General features: G+C 36.6%; 1 protein-coding gene across 5 annotated transcripts in view; it reads left to right on the forward strand.

The window, feature by feature from the left end:
- Positions 1-16,570, forward strand: part of CASK (calcium/calmodulin dependent serine protein kinase) — a 233,173-nt gene that overhangs the window by 166,093 nt on the left and 50,510 nt on the right. For all 5 annotated transcript variants that reach the window (XM_075714072.1, XM_075714083.1, XM_075714103.1 and 2 more), the window contains one exon: positions 2,539-2,660. In XM_075714072.1, coding sequence (XP_075570187.1) covers positions 2,539-2,660 — 122 coding nt within the window. The remainder of the gene's footprint in view (positions 1-2,538; positions 2,661-16,570) is intronic.

Here is a 16,570-nt window from a genome sequence, read left to right on the forward strand (position 1 = left end):
CGAAAAGACCTCAAAGTATTCCACAAAATAAAATTCCCAATGTAAATAGTACTGTCAAATAAATAATGTGGTCCTCCAGAGCATTCGATGTTTCACAATCAATCAATGTTTCACATTGTCACACACAATCAATGTTTCAGCACTGCAGACAACTTTGAACATACTTCTCATTGATTCTGGTTTTGGCTCAAGTTTTAGTGGTTATGAGCAACATTGAGCAGTATTAGAGACTCTTAAGATATCCAAGTCTCTGAAGTGAATCTTCTTTCAAGTTTTCATGCAAGTAAACACTCCAAATACACAGAAAGGGTGTTGAACCCAGAAAGTGAAGTTCTGCTAGAAAAGAAAATTATTAATTTAAACTCTGAGCATGACAAGAATAGAAATACAAGAGAATTCTAACAAATTTCCCTCTGCCAACTGCATCCTGGAAAGTCAAGCACTTACCTTCAGGCTTGAAGATCTCTAAGTTCATCAACCTTTAATTGACATACTGAAAATGTTAAAAGAAACTTAGTGCAGTCTGTTTTGGGTCCCTAGGTAATGTTTTTCTTCCTTGCCTTTCAGGCTTAGCTGTCATATCTCCATGCTCTTACCAGCAGATTCCCAGTCCCTGTATTTTCTCAGGTTTTCTGCTGTGTCTCCCAGTGTGGAAGCTGTGGCACAGGCAGAGGAATATGGACAGTTCCTTTCAGCTGAGCATGCTTATTCATTATCAAAGATGGAGCAGTTTTTTCTCTCCTTCAGTGTACCTGACCCCCCATGCACAGCAACCTTTAGTTTTATTTGCTGACCAGCCGCCACTTTTTTAAAGGAACATAAACTAATACATCAGTTGGAAGTAAGTGGTTGGACACATTTAAGAGGAGAGGACTAAGAAGTCTTACTGCTCCTGAGACATGAGTTGTGAGTGAGGGGAATACTGTGGTTCTTAACCTCGGTGTACAAGGAACTGTGAGGAGAATCCTAGGTTAAGATTTGTACTAAATGTCATGCAAGAGTTTCTAGACTTATAACTTACTCATTCTTCTAAGCCATGAGGTCACAAGTCTTGTATAGTAGTTTTTGTGTATTTTCATAGAATCATAGAATCATTTAGGTTGGAAAAGACCTTTAAGATAATCCAGTCCAACCATTAACCTAACACTACAAAGTCCACCACTAAACCAGTTAAGGGTATGTTATGTTTATTCCAGTTTTTCAAGGTTCTCAGAGAAATGAGTGAATTTAACTTGTCTCCTTGTGTCATTAAGAGGGGGTTGGGGTTTTTGTTTTTATTACATTCTGAAAATGCAATAGATTACAAAAGGGCTTGAGTTAGGGAAAGCTGGTAAGAATTGTTCATACAGTGGAGGATGGAATTTCAAGAAGTATAGCAATTTTTTAGATATTTTCTGTCCTGACAAAAGGACACTGGCAAATGCATGAGTAAACAGAATAAGCATATTAAGGAGAAATTAGTGAAATACAGAATGTGTAGAATTCTGTATCCAGAATTAAGAATTTATTTATGAAAAAGTATTCAGCAATTCACTGTGAGACACCAACATTTTTGCAGGCTAACACTGGGTATGCTACCATCTTTCCAGATGCTTATACCACTGTGGAAAAACTGAAGACTTGGGCTGTGGGTGTTTAGATAAGCCAAAGTTAGCATTCTAGTAATGCACACAAGTGGCAGCTACCACTGATATCTGATTTTTAAAACAAGTTGTTCCACAAGGAACCAACATGGGCTGGTTTACTATGGATTTGTGTTGTGTCTCTGTATCCTCCCCTGCTGTGAGTTCAACTCTCCTCATGGACTTCCACCTTCCATAATACTTCCTGTTTCTACTTTTTGTCCCCATATCCCTCACTTCTCTTTTCACGCTTATGCCATATAAAAACCATCCCCATCTGCCTATGACCCAAAACAATCCACTGGTCAAAAGGCAGCAAGTGCTATAACTGGGTCTGAGATAACCACGCAAGCAGAACAAACAGAACAAAAACCAGAGCTCATGTTACAGCCTTTTTTCCTCCTCCGGATGACACAGCAGTCAGGTCTTTAGCTCTCTTCCTCCCTCTATCCAGATGCTGATTTTAAAAGAATGTATGAGAGCATTGGTTCTTTCAAATATTTACTGATTTGGAATACGTATTTGAAATGCGCCAGCAGTTCAGAAGGTGAAAAATGAGAAGGTTGGGGTGAGAATGGTGAGGACAGGCAGTTGGGCAGATAATCCCAAGAAGTAACTTCATAAGACGTCACTGGAAACCAGGCTAAAATAGAACAAAGCTAAGATTAACAAAAACCAGTTTTAACCTCTCTTCTGTTAAGCCATTTCTTATGTATAATTACACTATATATAGACACTGTTGATATATGTAAAGTTTATTCAGTTAGTTTTTGTGTAAAAACTCCAGCTTTTTAAAGTTCCTGTTCCGGTTGTACCAGATGAAGTGCAAGTTTCCTTTTCCAAAGTTCAGTTTACTGTGAGTCTTTGCTTTATTGATTTTTATTCTTTCTTTTTTTTCCTGTTTATTGCCCCATAGGAGCAGTCTCACAGGTGCTGGACAGCCTGGAAGAAATTCATGCACTTACAGACTGCAGTGAAAAAGACTTAGATTTTCTTCACAGTGTTTTCCAAGATCAGCATCTTCACACGCTACTAGATGTAAGTTTTCTGGGATAAACAATTTTAATGCATTTCTGTATCTGTTGTTCATTGGATAATATTTTGTTTTATCCTGAATATATTCTCTTTATTTGTTTCATACCAAAATGAATTTATTTAGGTGTGGAATGTAACAATCAAGTAGCACTTTACACAAAAATACATTTTAGGACTATACATACAGAATATTTTAGAATATGTAAGTGGTTAATGGCTTGGTTTGAATTAATAGCTTTGCTTTAAAATAATTTATCAGAATAGGCTTTTTTCTTTTGATAAGAGCTGGATTTTATTTTTTATTTTAAATGTGAATTGTAACTTTATAACTGTACAGATTCATTCCTTTTTTATTATTTTTAAGTAATGTAATAATCTTAGACCAGTTCTATGGATATTCTTACAAGTATGGCATTTTTTTCTGTGAAAGATCTAGGTATGCTTGTTCCTGTCCTATTCTTGAACACAATAGGTAATAGTCTCAGTCATTTAAATCTGTATTATTCTGTGGTTCATGAGAGCTATTAATCCGTAAGACAGCAGTGAAAGACACACAAGAAAGCATGCAAAAATTACAAAGCTGGAAGATACAAGTTAGTGTCTCCTGGTAGGCATAATCAGGATCTGTTTCCCGTTTCTTCACTGTCTATCTGTAAGCATAGTTCACTGTCTGGCTACATGTACAGATCAACTGTGACATCAGGTGGTTCATAGATTTTTTTTTTTTTTTTTTTGCCAGAAAACTAAACTGCTCTATTTTGCAAAAATAATTTTGAAAAGCTAGTAGTCTGGTGTTTGAGAGAAAAATGCTTGCACGCTATTTATCTTTCTGTGCCTTGAGGACTTCCTGTTTTCAAAGTTTCTTGTTATCTTGTCATATGCAGAAGTCCTGTTTATATTTCCCAATAGTTTTTTAACCAAGAAGGCCTAACAAGCAAATACATTGTACTTTCTCCAAAACTGTGTGAATTCGGGAAAACATACATGTAGTTTTGAGGTAGAAGTATTTTCTGAACTTCAACTCTCTGCAAAAACAGGGACCTTCAGCATCACTGCAGGCTTACACTCCATCTGTCACGTTGAGTGCCAAGACACTCATTGAAGGATAAATTCAAAAGCATATCATGCTGTCATTGATTTCTGTGTCTACGCAGTATTGGGGTCTAAAATAAGGGTCAAAAAGAAGGAGAAAAAACATTCCCTGTTTTTTTCTGGGATGCATGGATACTTCATCTTGAAGACAGGGGACTTGCTTTCAGGCAAGACAAACTTCTTCTAAAGCAATCTACATATTCCACTGAGAAAAAACTCACAATGGAACCAAATCCGCAGAGGCATGGGCTATGTCCACATTAGCAAGTACAACAACATAATAGTAGCAGATCTGTAGAGCAAAGCAGTTGACACTGAGGACCCAGTGTTGACAATTCTGTGTACTTTGAGGGCTTTTACTTTATACTAGCTATACTGCAGTCCTGTGGACTGAATAACCACTGGTAGGTGAACAGCATCTTCTATTTTAGAGTCATTTTAGAGTAAATATGCTCTGGTAACACTGTGGTGTAGGTGGGCATAATCAGAAGATTAATTTCAAAAATACATTCCTGAATCAAACCAAAATGCTCATGTGACCTTATGGATGATGACCATTTTATTACTATGTCTTAAATTTAACAGCTTGGATACCTCAGTGAATATCACAAATCTAACAAGATGTCTATGCTTTTTACCCAGTGAAAGACACACAGGAATAGGAGTCATTCCAGCTATCTGATCTACAGGTAGATGATTACGGTTGTAGAAACTTTAAAGAGTTTCTGAAAAATTGTTGAGTGCTTTAGCTCCTATATGCAGCTTTGCAGGGGTATGATCTCAGTGTAAATGGTGGCATAGTTCCTTTGGTGTCCAAACTCTTTAAAATGTAGTAGATGATTTGTACACTTACAGTTTGTTTAGTGATTGGTGAATAGTGGGCCACCTGGATTCAGTGCATCCTTCAACTTTAAAGGATTCAAATCCACACATACTTCCTTCTGGAAGAGGACCCAGCTGCAGGGTTCTGAACTGGCCTGTATGGGAACATAAGCCTTCTGATAAAGCTTCCCCACAACGTAGCTGCCTGCGTGACTCAAGGAACCAGCGATAGTTAGCTGTTAAGTGATGAGGGCATCTTTGTGGCACAGGATTCTACAGTTCTGATCTTCGTTCTTGATAACTGTTTATGCATTTTACATTAAATGGTCATTGGATAAAATTATATGAAGCATGCAGGAAGAAGGGATTAGGAGCTCATGACTTTCCTGAATTGCATCTCCAACAATTCATCTTGCAATTTGCATTAAAATATGAATCTTTTTTTCCCCCAGTGTAAGTTCATCTAGCTTGTGTTCCAGATGCTTAAATTGCTCTGTCTTTTTATATTGCATGCTGCAGTATAGAAAGGTGATCAGATAATACGAATGAGAAATAAAAATCTGGACAGGAAGAGAATAACATGAGTGTAATAATAAGAACTCAAACACTTGTGTCACTCATGCGGGAAGGTTTTAGATATTTATTAACCATTATTATGTTGTCATATAACTCTTGGGCTTTGGTAAAACAGATGGCTTTAGTTTAAATATTTTGCTGTATGACAGGTCTACCAGACATTAACTCATGCTTCTGCAATGCTTTTGCTTTTTTCTGTTCTTTACAATACCAGTCTGGTTCATAGTACTTCACTAATGATTAATATTTCTGTCATGGCCTTCCATAGCCTTTTAAACAAGAACAAACTGCAATGAATTCATACCATTTTGCCATTCTTTTATTTGAAAGTCATGGTCATTCTCTTGGACAGAAAGGGATACATTTAAATGCACAGTATAATAACATATTTGTGAGAACAAAACGGTATCAAAAGGCATTTTTGTTTTGTTATGCTATGTGGAAGGGGGATGATAGAATCTTCCCAAAGATATTTCAATTAGAATAATACAAAATATAATTCTAAAAGATTGCAGTGTCATGAAATACATGTGAAAAACTGAAGCAACTTACAGTATTATTTGAAAGGGTAGCTTTTTCATTTCAGTAACTTGAATGTGGGAGATGGATTTCTGTTTATGTATTGATACTACTCCAGTTTCTCTCAGAACTCTGAAAAAATCATCAGTTGCACTTGGATGAAGTTCTGTCAGGGAAACTGTTTATTCATCTCAGAGTATTTGGGGTTAATGAGGCCACCAGTACAAGTCACCTGTAAAGCATTATATTCCACTAAGTAGGAATTTTGTAATCTGTTGTGAAGTTGTGGCTGTCACTTTGCATTAAAACTACTGTTCCTGTTCCTTGGCCTTTTTCCACAGTTAAATTTGTTCTCGTGTTCCTACTGTTTCTCAAGAGTTATCCTTATTTTTAGATTAGGCACATGATGATAGTTCACTCTTGCTGCTGAAATACCTTCTTTTGCTTCTGAACTCTTTTTTCTGAAAGAAAAAAAAAAAAGGATGATCTTTGTGTTAAGAGTGCAAGTTGTTGTTTTTTTCAGGTAATACAGATCACAAAATAGAAGTTGTCTTTCTCAGTAATTCATTAACTCAGGTGTTTTGAGGACAGGCAACTCTGAAGGCCATAGCAAGCAGGGTTCCTATCATCCCATCGATTGTTTTTAATTGATTCATTTATGTATGTCTGTTTAGATAGCTATCTTAAGACTCTCTTCCACTTTACTTGGGTGCCCAAGCGGTTCAAAACAAGGGGAAGAAAGGTGCCAACTACTTACAAAGTAATTTATAATCACTCTGGCCCAAATCGTGCAATACACCAGCATATCCCAATGTGGGCTTATTGAATAGTTTCATTGTGTGATTTTTTTTTCATAATTTTACAGAATCCCTCTATTGTGTTAAATGTTTTTTTTCCTGTACAAAAGTTACACCATTCATTATTAAAATCTTAATTTTGTTTACTGTGGAGAGTAAAGAAAAGGGCCTTCTAGAAAAAAACATTTAGAAATATTCACTACCTAAAAAAAAAAATCTATTGTTTAATAATTGATCATTCTCATAAAGTAAAAGAGTAACTTTGGGTTGGACAGATTTTAGTTTTTTCTTGCTTCTGTTAGAAATGTGATGATCATAATTTTGGTGAATGCTGTAGGACATTCCTGTGTGTGACTTAGAACTGTCTGGGTTCATGCCTATATAAAGCTTTATAGATTGTTTCATTCTGGTATCCAATTTAGATAATAAAGAATGCAATAAAGTTAAGTACAGGATATAAATAACTTTATGGAAAAACAGAGCTAAATTTAAGTAGTGAAGCAGCTTTTTATTACCACTGACAGTTTTTTAGAAGCCTTATCAAATGCTTTAATTAAGATTTTTTTTATTAACTTTCATGAAAGAGATCCTGGGAGGCATTGCTGTCATGTGTCAGCAGTACTGATAAAGAAGTTGGAAATAAATGTGAAGAGGTTACTAAATTTGGAGACATTGGCATTTGGCTATTTTCTGTATCACGACAAAAGATTTTACTTTAATGATTATTTGTTTTGAAAAGTATACTGGGCTTCAAGGCTGTGCCTAATGGGGAAGATCTTCACACATTGTGTTTCATCTCTATCAGTGCATCAAAGGAAGCAAGGTTTGCTAAAAAATAAAACCAGAAGCTGCTATTTTATGCAGCTGCCTACGCTGAAGGAGACAAGAGAAATCTTTCTTCTGTTGAGTCAAGTAGTTTGGTCACCTCTCCAGGGACGCTTTCTGTGGGTGATTCTGAATGCAGATGTCGTTCGATTTACAAGTGGGATTTTCGCTCAGCAGGAGAACAATATCAGCTTTTGTGTGCCTGGGGCCTCTCTGTGCCACTGGCTTTGTCTGTGTCTGTCTGTCCTGAGTCAGATAGTTCTCTAGGCTGATATCTTTTGGCTGTTAATTTAAGAAGTTTCTTACATTATTTTCAGAGATGGAATCATTAAGGTAAGTGTTGTTATTTCTGCAAGTATATGTGCGATAGAAGCGTTACGAACTTTGAAGAAAGTTTATTTTACCTTTTGCTGGCATAACGCATTAGACATATACAGTTTTAACTAAATGAGATTAACTACATTTCAGAGTAGCTATATGTGTCATGTCTATATGTGTAGCCACTTATTCCCTTTAGATTTTGATTTATATTCATAGTGCTTATATTTAAGCCATACTGATTTTTCAAGAAAATCTCACTTTTATGTCTGTTACCCTTTGCTGCTAATGGTAATGTTTCAAAGGAACATGCATCCATGCACACTCCAGAGTTCCCTTAGTATTTCTTTTGAACTCAGTCATCCAAACAGATTTGGTCCTGAAGTCCAGACTTTTAAGGAAACATGTTTTCCCTTTTGCTAGAAAGAATGTTGTTGGGACCTCAGTTTAGCCTCTTATATGGTTGGCTAAACTTTCTACTGGATTTGTTTTGGTTTGTTCCGTTTACCCTCTCAGCGTTGGATGTTGGCACAGTAAATTTGAACGTCTTTTGTAAAAGTATCAGTTATTCAGCAGTGTCCAGCCATGTCTGATGCTATAGTTCTCTATTTGAAAATGTTTTAAACTCTTCATACATTTATCCCCGATTTGCTCTTTTCTGAGCAAAGTATATTAATTTAACAATTCTATTATATCCTTTGGAAAAAAACAAAGCAAGAAACATTTTGATTTCTATTGTCAGGACACTTTCATTTCCTTTTTCCTTTCTTTTCTTTTAAGTCATGAATAGACTGGTGGAATATCTACCACGATATAGAAAAGAAAATAAAACCAGCAGCTGTGTATAAAAAGCTTAAATATTTTCATGAATCATCTAATTTTTCTATGTTTTTATTTGAATAAGAATGTCTTTCTATGTGAATCACATAGTGTGGTTCAGGTTTCTTGGATCAACATTGGTCCTTTACCCTCTTGAATACTGATTATGTTAAAACTAATAACTGGAACATGTTTTAGTGAAACATGAATGCATTTCTTTGCAAAAACAATCAAAAAGTGTGTGTGTGCTAGGTGTCTTGCTAAACTTCAGAACATGTTATGCTTATGTGAAATAATTCTTTCTCATTTTTAAAACACCTTGTTTTCCTATTCTTAATTATCCTCTAATTAATATGTTTGTAAGACAAAAGCAAATGGAAAATATTTGTTAAAAAAAAAAAGGAAAAGAAACTATGTTGGCAGAAAGCACCTTGCTATTTGGGGAACCAAATCTGGCTTTTATCCCAGTCCAGCAGAGGCAGCATGCTCAGCCCCAGGGAGTGGGAGGGACTGTCTCTCACACTGCAGTGGAAATTCCTTTCCCAAGTAGTGTAGAAGGACATTGACCAAGCCTTAGGGAGAACTGTTTGAAGAATTCCTTCAGCAGGTGGGCTGGATCATCACCACCAGTGCAGTATGCTTTTTCTCTAAAAGGTAACTTCACTGGAAGGCCATATCTGAAAGAACACTAAAAGCAGAGGCTGTCCTAGAATTTCTTCTGCGTTATTTCATAATCATACCCTAAAATACCTTCCATTTTCAACTTCCTGCATATCTTTGCATTTCATTTTCTGTGTTCCTGGATATGTAGATCACTGCGCTCGTCAGCATCATCTCATTGTTTTCTTGTTCTTCCTGTTTCTCTGTCTTACAAATTTATATAGAGAATTTGTCTTATATTTAGTCTTCTGAGCAGAAACCATTTTTGTTCCATGTTTTTATAATATCTTATGTAACACTGATATATGACTGGGTCTCTTAAACACAAAACTAGTGCAAGTAAGAGCTAACAGTAACTTTTATATTGATTAAGATTCATTTCTGAGAATTTTATGAATCCACCGCTTTCCAACAATGCAAAATTCTGGGTCAGATTGCATGACACTGTGATAGTTGTTTTGTTGCACTTAACCTGTTTTCCTTCTAATTAATGTTCTGTCATTTCTGAGTATCTATAAGCGTAGTACTGACGTGGTGAATCGTCAAGTGAAATTCAGCTTAATAAAGCATGTACTTTAAATGAGAATTCTACTATTTAGCCCATTCCTCTCGGCCTAATGTCATCTTCCCTGTGTCAATGGTGTGTCATTGTGAGTGTCTGTGCAAGTGTGTGTGTGTGTCTGTGTGCACCAATGTATCTTACTCCAAAAACATAAATCTGTAGACTTTTTTTTTAGTATGTAGAATTAAAAACTCCCTTGATAACAGTGTATTTTTATGTTACTGGGCCCTGATCTGTCAAAGAACACTAGAATTGTATTCCTGGCACTTGTAGAACATTTAATTAACTTCACTGATATTGTTTTGAGGTAAAGAGGATCATTTTCATATTTGACTTCCTACATTTTCTTCACTTCTTTTTATGTTGAGTGTAGTTCAAGTTAGTTTTAGTTCCTTTTTAACCATAAGAGCTACCTGTTGGGGTTTTTTTCCTTATCAAACTTAAGATTCTCAGATTTCTTATTTTTCCAGGAGCTTGGGACTTACTCTGAAAAATAAAGAAATGCTACATCGCCTGGGATACAGCCCACAAATCTTGAATAACACTTCCGCTTTGTTGGTGCTGGGACCTTTCTTCAGAATGATATTTCAGTCTACACTTAGTTTACATTAAAATACCCAAAGGCAATATAGTAACAGCCCAGTAAGATATTCTTCTATCTTTGAACTCAGTCAGGCCTCACTGCCTCCTACTTCCTGTTGCTCAAGTAGTTGGCTGGTACATGTTGACTGTTCTTTGTACTAATAAGCTCATTGCAGCATATTTTTATTCTCAGTATATCATTACAAAAAATTTACATGGATAGGGAGAAACAAAAATGGTTGTAACTCCAACATTAGCACCTCCTAGTGCAAGATAAGCTCAATGTCACAAAGCAGGTGAGAAGCTGTGTTCTTTGCCAACCCTCTGTAATCATTGTGGATTTAACTAGTTTTATATGGATTCTATATCCCCCTGGAATGAGATTTGTGGTCATGAGCATCCTTTTCTTCAAGCTGGTGATCTAATGCTGAAGAGTTAATTCAGCTGACAGAATTGGGAATGAAGCCTATTTAGGCTTAACCTGAGTCTATAGTTCCTGCTATAGGTCATTAGTCCATAATGGAAGCAGGGGAACAAGACGGGGGCAAAGGTTATTCTGTGGGGTGTATCAAGGTGTTGTCCATGTAACATAACTCTTTTTATAGCCCTTCCTGTGTTGAGGGACTAGTTTTCCCTGGTGCTTATAGAATCGTAGAATCATTTAGGTTGGAAAAGACCTTTAAGATCGTCAAGTCCAACTGTAAACCTAATACTGCCAAGTCCACCACTAAACCATGTCCCTAAGCACCACGTCTACAAGTCTTTTAAATACCTCCAGGGATGGGGACTCAACCACTTCCCTGGGCAGCGTGTTCCAATGCTTGACAACTCTTTCAGTAAAGAAATTTTTCCTAATATCCAATCTAAACGCCCCCCTGGTGCAACTTGAGGCTAAAGTTGCTGTTGCAACTTGTCCTGTTGCTTGTTACTTGGGAAAAGAGACCGACACCCACTTCGCTGCAACCTCCTTTCAGGTAGTTGTAGAGAGTGATACGATCTCCCCTTAGCCTCCTTTTCTCCAGGCTAAACAACCCCAAATCCCTCAGCCACTCCTCATAAGATTTGTGCTCTTCGACCCTTCACTAGCTTCATTGCTTTTTGGACTCTGTCCAACACCTCAATGTCTTTTATGCTTACTTTTATCTGATCAGCTGCTTGGTGTCATCTTTAAAAGGTGGTTTGCTTGGTTTTGTTAAGATCAGCTTCAGTTAGATACCTGATGCAGCAAAAGAAATTAGTGACTGTGTTATTTAAATAATGGGATTTTTGTGTCCTTGAAATTACAAATATGTTAAAATACCTTGTGAAATAATGATCTAAGTCCATGTCTTTCACAACAGTACTACTGGTTCATTCCAGAATGAGAGTGTTTTTTTTTTATTGGGACCATTGAATTTCGTTGTGTTGATTTTCTGACTGCTATGCTTCTTTTCTTGGTACTGCTATGTGCAAAGCTGTACCTTCATCTCATCCTTGTTTTACTTCTTTCATCTTTCCAAAAGAAGTTAAAACATTTGCAATGTGAACAGAGAAAAATCTGGTTTATGATACAGGAATGGAGTTGAGACCCAAAAAAAAATGGCTGGAGGGACTTGTGGCAGAGAGTTCCTGAAATAGAAAAAGATTAGATGACATAATGAAGATGCAGTGTATAGTGGAGGACTGAAGGGTACCCTGAATATCTGCAGTCAGCTCATGGCAGCAGAAATTGAAGAGTTCCCACCCCCTTTGAGGAGGTAGGAAAGCGTCTTAGTCAATCTACTGAAATCTAAATCATTTCTGCTTTGTCACTATGGTTTTAAAGTGTAGCATGTATTTATTTAAGATTATTGAATCCCAGGCTTTGCTTACCACACTTTCCAATTTGAGAGAACATATGTTTACGTACATGTATCGGGCATGATGTAGAATTTTGCTAAATTGCAACGTCTTCCTCTTTGGCAAGCTATGTACATGTACTGTCTAGCATATCTTTTAGTATCTTCTATCACTCGTTGAGAACTGCAGCTTCTACAGTCAATAGATTTTTTTATGGTGAGTATTAATATGGGTTTTTCTTAAAATATGAGAAAAATTACTAGGTTAGAGTCCTAATTTATAGTGAAGTATAGTGCTGTCAGATACTGGAGTCTGGATTAATTATATATGAATGAGGCATTTAGGGGCACCTGAAATTAAGTAGAAGGAAATAATGTCTTGTGTGATTTTGAGGAGTAGCATAACTGTTTATTATCACTACTTTTGTGACACAGTTTAAAAAAAAGACTTCTTGGTATATATGAAGCAAATCAAGAGGCACAATTTAAAAAGGACAGTTATAGGAAAAAGAAAATGTACACACCCTGCAGTCTATTTTGTAAGAATATAGTCCTTTCCTCAGCTCTTTTACTTCTGAAGTGTGAAGGCTTTGAATTTACAGAGTAAGTACATAGCACATGCTAGTTTCTGCTAAAAAAAGGAGTATGTTCTACAATAGAGCTAAAATTTGTTCATAGCTCATGTATGCTGAAGGTAAAAAATTAGCCCCTTGCAAAGAAATAGAACATACAAGTCAGATATTACTGAACATCTTGACACTTGACCATGTTGTCTGAACCAGTATAAGCATAAGTACATCTTTGAATCTGCTTTTAACTATATCAGTTTAAAAAATAAAATTAGATCAGATGGATTTAGAACAAACTGTGAAAATAGTTTGTGTCCTGTGAAGACTGTAAAAAGCAATGTGCCATGTAATATGCATAAGTAGAAATATTTCCTTTATCATTTTAAAAGCTAAAATTGCTGTTTGTCCAAACTAGCAGTATAAGAACTGCAGTTAAAAATGGTTAATGGATTTAGTGTAGGGAGCTGCACAGATTTGTGTAGTCTTATTTTCAGATTGAACTTGGTGTGATTTCCCCACAGTTCATGACTGCCTGCAGTTTTGCTACAGGATTGTTACCTGCTGAGAGATTTTAAACTTGGATACATTTTTGCTTTTTTAAGTTTTGATCAAAAGATAGATACAAAATATATCCCAACATTTAGCTACATAACAGAATGGAAAACCTTTTCAGTGCTCTGTACCTTAACCTTCTAGTTCCCCTGGTGTTTCCAAGCATACGAACTATGTCAATGCAAAATTTAGATGATAAATACTGAGTGGTAGTGTATGTAATGCCACTTGGTATCTGCCTATTGCCAACACTGGCAAAGGGCTGTATGCTTTCCTCCCAACTGTCATGGAACCAAATTGCTACCAATAGACAGACCCTGTGAAGGCAATGAGGAGGATTTCCTTCTGGGTTCCTTTTTACCCCTTTGATTGCTATGAAGGCAATGCATACACCGTCCTGTGGCTGTGCACTTCTTAGGGGTTGGAGGGATGTGTTTTCCCTCTGAAAGGAAGCCAACAGTCATTTCAGGGATCCACCTTAATAAAACAGATACCATGTCTGTCACCTTCTGTCCTTTAATTTATATTCATCCTCAGTAGAATGAACATGGATCATTTGTGCTTTACTAAGATGCTGTTCTGGCAACCCAGTAGGACCACATCTGACAGGCAGTGTTTGATGTCATGTATAGCACACTGAAGGGTCAAGGAATTTTAGTCTATCAGTTCTTGAGGTAGATCAGTTAATATATTTCCTCATTCTCCAGTAGTAAGGCATTAACCGCTAAGAAACATGTAGTATCCTCTGTGTGCATCAGAACGGTGGTTATTAACAACCTGCTAACATTTATTAAACATTTTCCAGTTGGCATTTAGCTTCATTGGTATGTCAGTTTTGCATGGTCAGAATTTCAGGTTTCGTGTATGCAATACAATGAAATTTGTCATTCTTACTCTCTAGAAGACAATTGTTTGCCAATCATGTGCAGTGGGAATTGAACTAATACACAGAGAAAAATATTTTGCCCAGTTTGGTTGGGTTTCCTCTCCTCTCTTCTTCCTCCCAAAAGTTAAGTTCTTGATGTAAAATAAAGCAAGTGAAGAAGCCTAAATGTGGAACGGTCCCAAAAAAAAGGAAGCAGCTTGGAGTAAAAGTTGAAATTTCATAGGGTTGACTGAGTTTACCTGGCACCATTTTTTCTTACCTGTTGTTGTAGGTAAAGGCATAAGAAAATCTGGTTTTATGTTCATTTCTGACACAGGTAGCAGCAAGTGTAACTCTGTTCTACAAGTAACACATTATGAATATGTAAGAATACAGATGACTTTTAAAAACAAATTACAGTTAGCCTACATTTTGCTGATAAAAGTTCCTCTAAAAGTAAAAGAATACGTGTATTTCAGTTCTATCAAATAAATAATCAAAATTAAATTGGAATTTGAGGGTCTCTGCTACTATAGGAATTTTTTTACATAAAAGGTAATTTATGTGTTGCATGAATGTGAATATGTAGAAAGAAATTGAGTGTTTCAAATTAGCATAACCTCTGTCAGGGTTACTGAAGGTCTGAATGCCTGAAGTAACAAGCTGCAGTGATGGCAGCTGTCAGTGCTGTGGCATGACAGAAGCAAACTCTTGTCTGTTCAGACAGGGGTAATGTACTGCTTCAGACTGCCTTGTTCTGTGAATACTGTGTCAGAGAATCTTCATTTTAGCTGATAAACTGCTTCCTGAAACCTTCTACTGAAGTAGCTTTGTTTGCTGTTTAATTGCGCAGCTTGTCACTGTGTAAGGAACTTGAATGCAAAGCTTGATCGTACTCCTATTCCACAATAAGCGTATCACACAGAAAAAAGTTTGAAGCTGTGGAGGGCTGTAACCTGTAATGCTCTAGGAGTCACAAAGTAGAGGCTTAAATATGCTTCGGACTTTAATACAGGACATGACTGTAACGTGTGCTGTAGAATTATGCTGGAAAATGAATGTTAGGTCACTGATGCTAAAATGGTAACAGTGAGCTTCAGGCACAGTCTTTAACAGTGAAAAACAGAGGATTTAAAAGAAGTTGAAGATAAAGCCCCTGCTGACTGTGACCTTGTTATTCAGTGTGTTTTCCAGTAGGATTTGTTACCTTCAGGGATGTGTTTCCTTGACGGCGTAGAATCCCAAGGAAAGAGGCACCCATGGGAAAGTTGTAACATTTTGCATGGAAAAGAAGATGTGAAACAGAACTAGCAGGAGAAAGAATGAAGTGGTCTATCAGTTATCTAATTGGCTCTTTAATTTTAGCGCTTCTTTGATATTACTGCTTCTGAATATTACTTCCTTCAGTAGGTCATGGATTTCTTTCAGACTTGCAGCACATGAAACCTCTGGGGTAAACAGAATACCACAATACGGAGGTTCAAAAGGTAACAGAGCAACAAGCCTATTTGTTAGTAAATATTGCTGTGCAAGGGGCAGCACCTCCACCTGAGAATTTTTAGGTGGTACAAAAACCTAAAAGTGATGAAAAACAGTCCTCTGCTATCACTGTGTTGCACATGGTTATGTTGTTCAGAAAGCAAAATTCAAATATATAAGGGCATGTTTTAGTGATTATTTTTAGATGTTTCAATTCGGGGATTTAACATTTGAGGTTGGGAACCCAGTGTCTGTCTGTCTGAATTATAACTGAATCCTCACAAAATGTGTATTTGTGTTGAAAGGTCATGGGGGTTTATGCTCTAGCGGTTCAGTAGCTCTTGTTCGAACAGAAGTTTCTCTTTTGCATCACAGAAACTTACAGATTTTGGATAGCTAAAATACTTACTGATTTCACTGTGTGATCTAACTTTGATTACATTCAAGATTAGACCAGGCAGTGAGGGTAAATTTCTGCTAGTTGTCATGTATCTAATTTTTTCAGTGTGATGATGAATGGGTGTTGTGTTTGGACAGTCTTCTGACTCCTCTTACAGGAAATGGTTAAAAAGGAATTCTGCACATCTGAAAAGCTAGTCAGAAGAGAATAGTTTGTTGTTTTGTCTTGCCTGCCTGATTGTGGATTAGGCTTTGGGCTGTCTGCTTTTAAATATCAGGAGAAACGAGTTCCCTTTATACAGGCAGAAGACAAAAAGTCTCGACTCCTACGAGGAAAGCTGGTCAACTGATAGTGACACTACTTGGCATGTGGGTATTCTCTTCATAGCATTTGTGTTCTAGCATGCAAAATTTAAAGTAGAACTTGTCTTTTTAAGAAGCATAATAATTTATGTTTGTTATGTCAAGTTTTGTTAATATATCTTTTTTAGAGCAAGCTCTTAATTTTAATTTTCTGTGTAGCAAATGCAGAGGAACTGGTGCTGAGGAGTGAGGCTGAGATGCAAAGTATTCAAAAGTCTGGAAATTCGAGAGGTTACAATTGCTGTGGCATTTTACAACAATTTTTTTTTTATTACTAGAAATTTTTGATGGTTATAT

The sequence above is a fragment of the Pelecanus crispus genome, chromosome 1, assembly GCF_030463565.1.
Source record: "Pelecanus crispus isolate bPelCri1 chromosome 1, bPelCri1.pri, whole genome shotgun sequence".
NCBI classification, from domain to species: Eukaryota; Metazoa; Chordata; class Aves; order Pelecaniformes; family Pelecanidae; genus Pelecanus; species Pelecanus crispus.